Source organism: Cupressus sempervirens, chromosome 4, assembly GCF_028749045.1.
Source record: "Cupressus sempervirens isolate cs-2001-9-10 chromosome 4, ASM2874904v1, whole genome shotgun sequence".
Classification (NCBI taxonomy): domain Eukaryota; kingdom Viridiplantae; phylum Streptophyta; class Pinopsida; order Cupressales; family Cupressaceae; genus Cupressus; species Cupressus sempervirens.
Window position 1 is genome coordinate 481,191,179 of NC_143121.1, and position 11,915 is coordinate 481,203,093.

The window sequence follows — 11,915 nt, forward strand, 5'->3', positions numbered from 1 at the left end:
ACATCTATAGAGATAGTTCCTATATAGATTGATGTTAAATTACAAGTGATGTTAAGTAGTCAAGCCGCTTAGAAACCTTTGTATTGTTCAAGCTATCATGCATGCACATGTCTTGGCAACCACGAAGTGGATAGGAACTATGTGGAAATTAATGGATATTGTAATTGAATGATTAAGCCCATACCTGGTTACGAGGAGAAATAGTATTGTGCTACAAGGAGGAGAATTGTAATACTTTACTAATAATAACGAAAAGAGTAATGATAAAGAAGAAAACACGAAAATATATTATTAAAGAGAGTGTCAACATTTCATATTTAACAAGTAGCCACATAAGGTGCAAAGGTGGCAACATATTATTAGCCTTGATTTTATAAGATACAATTTTTTTACAAGGCTATTATTAAATAAAAGAAGTGATATTAATATCCTCTACAGGTAAAGTGAGATATATGTCTTAAGAGGCATTGTGTCTCTCTAGCCACAACATCATATGCAAGGAGAAGCCAGTATTGGTGACATCTATTGAAGGATATACACACAATTAAATTATTGAACATGCTTTAGAAGATCCTTAAAAGATGATCTAAAGTTTTATGAACACCGAGGCATGAAAGAATCACTTTCTTTGTTTTATTATATTGTTCATTTTTGGACAAATAAATAAGAGTTTATGATTATTATCAAGGATGTCAGGATCAAGGACAAGAAGCCTATGTCAAACAAAGCTCCAGTATCTTGAATTTGTTATATGATGGATAACAATGGTAAACCATCCAAACCGTAAGGTTATGGTTGCCAAAGCATTTGAACCACCTATGGTTACCCCCTTGATGAACAAGGCTTTGAGTATGAGTAATAGATTCATTCTTGTGGCATGGACACTCTAAATCAAGATATTGGTATATGGTGGATGGGATTAGAAAAATGTCAATACTCATTTTAATAAGCTTAATGAATGTTTGGATCCTCATTGGATGAAAGGACAAAACTAGAAAGAAGTTTAATACTTAGAAATACGAAAGAAGAAGTTACCAACAAGAGATAGAAGTTGATATCATTTATGGATGATTGTCTCTCATTAGGCTTGATATTGATTGAAGAACACTATAAAAATGGAGCATGTGGGAATTTTACATTGTGGGGGTGTGAATAATTACCCAATGTTTCATTCTCATTGTTGCCATTTTTCTGAATTGATGCATATGGACCTTCATTGGAGCAATTAATTTCAAGGATGTTGATGTACAAATAAGTATTTGTTATTCTTAAGTATTACATTTATCTACTCATTATAATCTTTGTTATTTGTATATGTACTATATGAGTTATTTTTCTTGGTCTTTTCCTTTGTATCTAAAGATGATCTTGCAAGAAAAGAAGAATGGTACATTAGGTAGCTTATGACAGAAGCTTCAAAGAAGTTGTGATCTAGAATCCATTGTTCATCTAATAATCAGGCAGGATAAAGTGAGGTTCGTAAAGCAAATATGCTTAATGATTGAGACTATGAGTATTCTTCTACATTAAGAGGGACTCTAACACTTCTTCAAAGACAACGTGGGAAAATTGATAATCAAAGGGAGTCTAAAAATACATGTGTGTGACTGCATGATTTTGATGAGCCTACCTCTGTGTACACCATAAGAAAGTAACAACTTGGCACTAGAAAGACTGAAGATTGATATTTGATTTAGAGGGAGTTTGACAATTTATCACAGGCATCCTTTGACAAAGGGAGTAGCTAGAGGATTTGACTTCCCAAGATCTCTTGTTTAGAGGGAGAATTATAAGGTGCAATTCCTTATTAATGAGTTCTCTACGAAATAAAAGTTTGAACTGAAATTCCTTGAGAAGAAGGTTGAGGTGAAAGCCTTTGTTCCACCCTCTGACTTGGTTCATGGTGGTTATTAGATTGCAATATTGTTGTTGTGGTTTTTGTTATGAAAGGTGACAATCTTTCATTTGTGTTGTTGGACATGTAATGCAGTTCAGGAACCACTTAAACTTCTTACACTTGAACCACTTTGTTATATTTGTATAATCTACTTGCATGCATGAAACATTAAAGCATTAAAGTAACAACACCATAACACAATATTTGGTAACCCTTTAACCCTTCAAGTAGACGGTAAAACTCGAGTGGGTATGACACCCATAGTGTTTCACTACTACAGTAATAAAGTTGGCCTGTTAAGCCTTACAAATTACCACTTTTGGTGATCTTGACCTATTAGGAGTAATAAGGACTGTTAGGTCCACCTTGTGAAAGGATTTATACAATACAGTTAAGTATGTACTCTGTTAGGAGTTTCTACAAGGACTGTTAGGTCCACCCTGTTAAAGGATTTGGGATTGATGCACCTGTTAGGATGAATTAGTGGATTGATCTCTGAAATGCAATTGTGATTGTTGATGAAGATCCTTTGAAGTAAATTGATCACCTGACTACGATAGATGAGTCTCTTCCTTTCCTTGTGATGCTTGTAGCCTTCCAGACAATCTACCCTTTCATATTCGCTAATGCTTGAATGATGATACAATGAATAATACACTTTGGATAAACAAAATATTTCATACTTATATCCATCCAAATAGTTGTTACATAGGTCGGCTACAATATGAATAGTTCCAAAAACAATCACCAAGTTGGCTCAGTACAATAACTCGAGTCAACTCCAACCTTCACTATCATCATTCAGCCATTGGTGGAAGATTGGAATTATGGCCTGATATAATCGCAAGCAACGGATTGAACCATTCCAAATTGGTGGCTTGCAGTGGACACTAGAAACGCAAACAAGACCATTTCAATCATTGTTGAGATCGGGCGATAGCATCCATTTGGACAATGTCCAAGACATTTCCAACATCACATTAACACCCAATCATCCAAGGGTGAGCCTTTTGCGGATAATTTGAATCTAGGCATTTCAGTCTGCCAGGTGCAACAGAAATATAACTCTCAGTGTCACTTGTGAATCCATTTGGTATTTACAAGCTCACTTTGGACATGGGGTTCAATTGGCTCATACTTTGTTGGTTATAGTCACTAGAAAAGCTTTCCTAAAATTTGCTCAATTGGGGACTTTTTGTATTGAGGGCTGAATAATGCAAGCCTGGGTCATTGCAAAATTTCTATCCCTAGCATCTTCAATATATTCAGTCATTCTCTAGCACAACTATATTCAATTTGAGTGGTCAACCATTTTCAGACTTGACATATTGGACTGTGACCTTCATTTGAAAAGAGCAACAATGATACTAGGGTTGGAAGCATGAATGCTGATGATACTTCTATGGGGGAGTATTGTAGAAACATGATTAGATCATTATCATGATGATATGTTATATTCATGACTGTGTTTGTTATTGACGTCAACATAGCAGTTTTTTGTGGTATTTGACAGAAGAACAGCGGTAAAGATCAAGTTGGTATAGATAGATATTTGAGCATTTTCACTAAGCGAGCTTAAAGGGAGATAATACTAAGTGTCTAGTATATGCAGCTAACCTCAGAAGCATAAGATATTAAGTCTGGAAGAAGTTATGCAAGTTTTGGTGAAGATTGTTCTGAAATAGAGTTTACAGAAGCATGTTTTGGTAAACTTGTTATATCTCTTAGCAGAGTTGTTATTTTGAGAAGCCGAAGTTAAAGATGTGAAGAAGACATTCTGGAGATGAGGTAGCTAAGCTCGCTCATCATAATGTTACACGTACGGAAAGTTATTCAAGTTACAAGGTGAAAGATTAATGTTATCGCTAAGTGTAACGTGTTCTTAATGAGGTCCTATAATAATTAACTTTATGGATTCAGTATAAAGGAAGGACATTTTCCTTTATCATGTATGGAATGGATGAATGATTGCAAGAAGCACGAAGAGTGGAATGTGCAGATAAGCAGAGCAGAGCGAAGGTGAAGAAAACTTCATTGCTGAGATTTTATTATGAGATCCGAACGAAGTTTGATATTTGGATCCGAGGTTCGTGACCTAGTCTATAAGGTCTGACAGTGATTGGTCCGATTGACAAGATAGAGGAAAGAAATTAAAGTACAATACAGACAGTTATTCTGCAAAGAATAGTTGAAAGATCAATTGGACAGTGAGTTAAGTGATCTTGCCCCAGAAGTTGTTTGGACAGTGGGTCCTTCTGCCTTCTACAACTCATAACAGGGTTGGCACAACTCCTAACAGGGTTGGAATCTCCTAACAGGGATTCAAAGTCTCCTAATAGGGACTCATATGTACTAAATGTTGTAATAGACTCCTAAAGGGGTCCATCCTCTAACAAGGAATATTTATATTAGTACATCATTTTGTGGGCATCATTTCCACCGGGGTTTTTCCTCTGATCAAGGGTTTCCCTAGTTAACAAATGTAGTGTAATTGTGTATGTGCATCTTAGTATGGTTGTTGTTTACTTTGATTGAATGGTTAAGATTATTTAAGGTTGATAATTATTGGATAACTGATTCATCCCCCACCCCCCAATCTCAGTTATCTTGGTGGACTATTGTTTCTAACTAGCAAATGTTAAATAGCTACTACAATGATCAGAAATAAATTGTTGGTCAATCTCTAATGTGGCACAAAGTTGGGGAACTCACAAAACATAGTACAAACTACAATTTGCATCAAGCTTCATTGTTAAAAATTCTAGGTATACTCTCCAGACAATTGGTGGCTTAAGTACAACAGTAAATTCATTTATGTTGTAGGTGACTGAAAATAAATTGAAGACCCATTAAACATCCAATGAATTTTGGAAGGTGATTTTGGTCATCAAAAAGTTTGAATCAGATCGGTGGAATCCAGTTTGTTATCGCACCACCAAGAATAGATCTACAGTTGAGAAGTTGTTTGTTATTTAATTCAGATTTTGGAAATCACAGTTGGCCTCCTTAACTTGCAAACAAGACTTCAAGACAGCACATGAAAATGTTAATGCAGCTATCTAAATTTATCACCAAGGGAAAAGAACAAAATCTTGAAGAAAAGTTCTATAGTATAGAGCAAAAACTTGCATGTTTGCCACAACCCAAGGATGAATTACTTCACAATTTGAAAGCAATAGAGAATTGTTTATCCACCATAGAACAACTAGGTTCAAAGAGTAAACAAGTGAATGTCCTCCTTGCTGTGATCCCCTTGGCTAAGCCAGTATTGTTGAGGCATCCTGATAGAGAGGTGAGACTTGCAGTCACTCAGTGCATTGTTCATGTTATGAGGAAAGTGATGAAAGCAGTATTCCAATTGGTTGTAGAAAGCTTTCAGGAATTGAGTGATATCCATAATCCATCATTCGATAAGGTAGTCCAAATTTTAGGATCAATTGAAAAACTTCGTGCTTCTGTAATTATGTTGGATCTCGGGTGTGAAGATTTAATTCATGATATGTTCCATGAGTTCTTGATTGCCATTTACAAAGGCCACAAAACAGATGTTTTATCCTTTATGCAGTATATTATATCCTTGATCATTGAAGAGAGTGATGTTGATTCACGAAACTTCTTGTCTACTATATTGGCTGATTTGAAACAAACACGTGTCACTTATTTTGATACTTATAGTTTGATTAACAATGTCATCAAACAATGTGAGCAAAAACTGAAATCATTCTTAATAAGGGACAAAATTGAGGAAGAAAAGAAGAATTGTTTCAGCTTATAGAGAAGGGTGAAAAAAGATAAAACGCAATCATATGGACAACTTAACAAGGATGAAGCTGATAGTATTATGGGGGACCACGAGGCTGAAAAAGTCACACATATGGATCAGCCACCTGGAAATTTTATGGAGTGTCCATGCATTATGACTTCATGTTCATTAGATGATGACTATAGGATAGATCTAGCATCTTGTGGATCAACATTCTGTGTAGCAGCGATGAAAGGTCAGCATGAGGATATTTATTCTTATGATGATAATACTTTCAGCCAACGTAATGTTGATTGGATGAAACATTGTAATTCACTCTTTGAGATGGATGTTCATTGGATATTGGAGAATACACTATTCAAGTTTGATAATGGAGCACCCTTTGATGTTGATCAAGAGTCGTAGTTTGATACTGATTGCAGCCAGGAGGTGACTGATTTATTACATTTGAAAGAGAGGCATGATGCTGATTTGGCTAACAGCAGGGCCAATGAATATATGAGGAGAGAGGACAATGTTGATGAGTATTCATTGATTGATATTTCTTCTCATTTATCTAGTACCTACAATTACTCTACCATCACAGATGTTGAACATGGTGATAGCACTTGGGTTGTGACTCTTCCCTTCATGAAGGAGGAAGCCATATCTAGCTTACTTCTTCAGTACAATTACAGTTTCAGCATACATGTTAGGAGAGCAATGTTGTGGTATTTGAATATTTTGGGTATTCTACTTGTTTCTAGAATGGAAAAATAGGATATTGCAGACAGCTAGGAAGGTGGATGGACTTTTAGTTTATGGGACCCAGGAGGATCCGTCACATGGTCAGTATTATTTCAGGGAGTTGGTTGGCACGATGCTAAATTCACATCTCTATTTGACTCTAGCAGTGCTTGTGATCTCAATTGGAGTGAGATTCTTAGTTGGATCGAGAATTTTTTCACATATGATAACAACACCGAGCATGTGGATTGGATAAATTATGCACAATTCGAGACGTGTTATTTGTATTGGAGTGGTGCAGTGGCTTGGTGGAGCTACTTTTTTGAGATTGATATGGGACCCCAAAATTAGTTTATCAACTCATGATTGCTTGAAGGAAAGCAATCTCAAGGAGGGAGGATTTGTAATTATTACGATAATAGATAGTTTCTATTGTCTCTGTTTAGTATCTAATGCTTATCTATTGTAATCTTCTGTAAATATTAGAATGTTTCTAATATTTAGTTTTTTGTTTATAGAATAGAATGTTTCTATTCTTTACGATTGTTTCTTAAGGAAACATCATTCAGTCTCTTGTATAAATTGATCTCTTGATCACTGTTAATAACAAGCAAATATTTTCCAATTACTTTGTATTATAATAGTATCAGAGCCAACATTCTAAAATTTTTCGAAAATAATTATAATTAATTGGTTGAAATTATCTGCCTTTTATTTTCGAAATTATTTACATGCATATTTGCTTCCAACACTCTTTATGATTCGACTAGGGTTTCTATTCAAAGAGATCCTAATCCGCCAACTTCTAGATTCGGTTCTACAACCCATTTCTATCCAAATTCATCTGTTTTCTGAACATTTCTGCCATTTTTTGTGGGTTTTTTGCAGCAAGACCATTTTTTGTTCAAAACCCTAAATTTTGGGTTCAGAATTTTTTTTTTCCTAGATTCGTGGTGGGTTTTTCAAGAGCTCAAGTGGGTTGTCAAATTTTTCTGTGTGCCTTGATTTTTGTGCCTCAATTTTCGAACCAACCGATCTAGAAACTGACAACATATTCTTTCTGGGTTTTTCAAGCTCTCTTTTGGTTCACCTTCAAATTTTTCGGACCTTTACTTTTTGAGGGTTGCATGTACTTGCATGTTGTTTCCATGTGCTACTTTACCATGCAAAGTCTCGTATTTTGCCTCCTTTAAAAATTCTGGTGGGTTTTCATAATTTTTTTCCTCAAAAAAGAATTCCCATGGGTTTTCATATTTTTTCCCTGAAATTTTTTTCTTATGGGTTTCTATGAATTTACCCTTAAAATTTTCTGATTCTGTAATTCGCAAAGTTGTGTGTGATTCCTTTGTGGGTTTGTAATTTTTTCCTCAAAAATTATCTGTTGGGTTTTACCGTTATTCCTTAAAAAAACAGAAGCTTTGTAATGTTGGGTTTTGATTGATTTTTCACCTCAAAAATCATGTTGGGTTTTGATTGATTTTTCACCTCAAAAATCATGGCTTCTTGTGGTTTGTTTTAAAGCATTATGCTCATTTGCAAAGTTTTGGAGTGTTATCCAAAGTACCATCAACAATCTTCTCAGCAGACATCCTCTGCTCCAGATTCAGAAGGCTCTTGGAAGAAGAACATTCAATCCAACTATTACCACAAGTTTGGTCACGTGAAGGTTGAATGTCGAAAGTGCTTAGCTGCCCTATCTAAGCAATCTGGTTAGCAGCCCACAACGAACAGTGCGGAGCACCTTGAGCAGACAGAATCTACCTTTAACATTTTTTGACAGATTCGTGCTCTAGTTAGATTAACCATTAAGGGAGGGTATTACAATAGATAGTTTCTATTATCTCTGTTTAGTATCTAATGGTTATCTATTGTAATCTTCTATAAATATTAGAATGTTTCTAATATTTAGATTTATGTTTCTAAAATAGAATGTTTCTATTCTTTACGATTGTTTCTTAAGGAAACATCATTCAGTCTCTTCTATAAATTGATCTCTTGATCACTGTTAATAACAAGCAAATATTTTCCAATTACTTCATAATAGTAATGTCCCCTTTTTGGGACATTAGGAATTCCAAAGTTAAATTCATAAAATATTAAATTTGGCTTATGAGAGCTTAAAGCAAATTTATAAGATAGGTCAATTTAATATTATAGAGGGAGTTAAAAGGTGTCAAAGAAGGCAAAAGATGAAAGGAAAGGAAGGAAGCTCAAGAATGACACGTTGGGTTTTTAAAAGAGGAACGAGAAGCTCATTTGGATATGCTTGGATTTGGGACTTATTTTCTGGTTTCTCTTTCGAGAACTTTGGGAAGCTGCTAGCTTTCTCTTGTCAAGGATCCTGAGGATGGAAACCTTTGGGCTATTCTTGGGTGGATTGGAAGTAGCCCTGATTCATCTTTGTGGTGGATTCATATCAGATTTCACACTTGGGATTACAAGTGCATTTCATTGTTATTTTCAATCTGACTATTTTTTTGTATTTAAGATTGGACTTGATATTTGGTTATTGTATCGTTGATGTACAATGTAATAACATATTCTGAGGCATTTTAATGAGAATCTACTGGTTATATTGCTGGCTTGCATTGCATCATTTCTCTGTTTACATTCTGAAAATTATTTTGAGAAAATTTGGAGATAATATCCAAAGGAACATAAATCATGGAACTGCCATCATTCTGTATTGTCAGTAGAGTCGATTCGCTTGCACAGGACATAGGCTTGGATACTCTGAGGTGTTTGGGTTCACAGTGGAGTTAAGTGTATTTGTTCTGATCCTAATAATTGATGTGATTGCTGAGTATGCAATTTGGAATTGTCGTGATTTTCTGGAAAGTGTGTTCAGCAGCTAATCTTGGGCGTATTTGTTGAGAGCTATATTGGTAGGATGATTCGATCTGTATATGATCGATATCCTTATTCTGCAAGACTTCTTCAATATTAGTTGTATCTGAGAGATACTAGTGATTTTGTTTTATCCTGATATATATATTGACAAAGTGCTCAATCTGTAAAAAGCAATAAGGCTTATTGATTGACTGTTTTGAAGTCATTAATCATAAGCGAGAAATTAGTGTATTTGTTTTGAGAACTCAATAAAGGCATCATCATTTTTGTGAGCTGGCTTTTTCACCCTCAAGTGGAGGGTTTTTCCAGAATAAGTCTTTTGTGTCCACTGTTCTTTGTGTTTTGAATTTCAATTCATTGCATTATTATCATTCTAGTTCAAAATTTAACATGCCATGCATGCGCCTCTCTCTCACCAGCCAAGAGAGAGAGGGTAAGAATGATCACTAACGCACTCCATGGAGGCAGATAGGGTGGGGAAGTTTCATGCACTCTGCTTATGGCTGACGGTTTGTGCTACATGTTTTGAGTCTCATTTACTTTTGTTTACCTTCCCATGATGGTTAACTGTGATACAGTCCAGTGGTATGTGCACTATTTCGTAATGGTAGACAAGGGGAGTGACCTGCACTGAATAACAATTGACCTGGTCCCCTGCGAAGAACATTTTATTTGAGAAATTGGCTTAAGTAGCATGCAATAACAACAAGAGAAAAGAAGGCCGGAGAGGCTTCTGCATTTTAAATCCAAGCAACATTAGTTTTAATGCAAGACTTAAATATAAAGGATGATAGAACAAATCACTAGGGCACAAATATGGTAGAGCAAAGGATGACTGATGAGACTAGTAGAACTAAATTTCAGAGGGTATAAATGATCATAAACACACTCCTTGGAGGCAGATGAAAAGGGGGAAGTTTCATTCTGGTTATGGCTGACAGGTTGTGCTACATGGTTATGGCCAGCAGTATGTCTTGATCCTTGTAAGCTTAACCGAAAAATCTTTGATGTGTCGAAGGAGGATTTGGTTGAACCGGTTGCTTTCCCTTGGCAACAATGGCAGGAAACAATGTCTCTGATCGGCTCCAGTTTATCAGATCTGTCAGAAAAGGGTGGATTTGGCCCTTGGGACTGACGGATATGTTGACACTACAATTTCAAATTCTACTTGTATACTGACCCCGGCAGGCAAATCGAAGAGAAGTTATACGTGAAAATCATATACTCGGATTCAATTTAAATTTTATATAGTGCAAATTAGCTCTTATTTAGAAACTCAAAATAACATAGTTTGTCAGAATATGTATATGATGGTTTGGTTGTGTCCCCTCGTCTGTGAACATTTTAATATTTAACAGGAGAAGACTTGTGGTAGTCGATTGAAACAAATAAAGCTAGTCGAGCGGAAGGCTGTCAAAGGAGTTAAATGCCATCACATGTCTACATCAAGAGTGGACCAGGAGAACAAAGAAAGTTGTTATCCACGAGAGAATAATGTCCAATTGATTTGCAATCTGCAAAATTTCTTACTACTGATGATGTTACTAATGTCCACAGAGAAAATCAATTAAAATGGCCCATTTAGTTTCACTTCTGAACAATACTTCTTGCCAGCACATAGTCCCTTATTTATTAAGATCTTATATTCCAAGTTCTTATATTGATCGTTGAATTTAAGGATAATAATTGAAATCTGTAATTATAATAATAAAAGGAATAAGCATTGAATAATTGGAAGCATACCAAGAATGTATTTGTCAAGGGCTGCCGCAAACAAGGCCTGCGAATGATGAAATGCCCCGCACTGAGGCGACTGCTGGTGCTGCTTGTGCTTGGGCTTGTGCCCCCTCACATCCAGATGTTGCAAGGGAATCCACTCCATCGGATCTATTTCGCACCCACACCCGATCTGATGCACCAATCTCGGGACAAAAACTACAATAGAATTCTCTTCACGGAATCCAGTTGCTCGTTGGCCCCTTCACAAACGTAAATCTAACAGAACGTGGGAAGCGATAGACTCGACTTCAGTGGTTTCTATTGGTGGCAGAATCCGACGGAAGATAAATAAAGTAGCTCGACTTAAGTCCCCCGTGAGCTCTTGGTCGATCCTGTAGCGCTAAGAGTAAGGCAAAGGCAGGCTCTCGAATCCGTGGCGAGATAGGCACCGTTCATTACATACATATTCACAATCAATCGACAGCGATGAATAGAAGTGAAGGCGTTCATCCCAGTGGGGTGGGGAACGATGCAGTTACGGGCTCCCAATCAAGCATTCAGGTTTATTTTCCCCGGCCCTATTCATGGTCTTAAACGGAGGGGGAAAACGAGTTTCAGTGCTCCGTACATACGTTAACCGAAATTCACCGACGGCAAGCCCAAGATTTCTTTTTTGTGCGGAACTGTTCTAAAAATATTATATATTCATTGTTACAAAGAAAATATGAAATAGAAATATAAGATAATTATATTAAAATTACTTATTATTTTAATAATTTGCTAAAAATATATAAAATTACTTCTCTCACATGAGTTTCCTATGACAATATAATATGTATGTATTATATTTATATATAATACAATATTAATTAAATAATAAAAATATAGTATTTACATTTAACATAATATATCTAAGATTCTTTTTAATATATCCAAGATCCTTTTTAATATGCGAAAGAA

General features: G+C 35.7%; 1 protein-coding gene across 1 annotated transcript in view; it reads right to left on the reverse strand.

The window, feature by feature from the left end:
- The window catches only part of LOC149562055 (uncharacterized), a 142,622-nt gene extending 131,102 nt beyond the window's left edge, over nucleotides 1-11,520 (reverse strand). The window contains exon 1 of the mRNA XM_089825596.1: nucleotides 10,980-11,520. Within this exon, the coding sequence (XP_089681722.1) occupies nucleotides 10,980-11,118 (139 nt within the window). The 5' untranslated portion in view covers nucleotides 11,119-11,520. The remainder of the gene's footprint in view (nucleotides 1-10,979) is intronic.
- Between the last annotated feature and the right edge of the window lie 395 nt (nucleotides 11,521-11,915).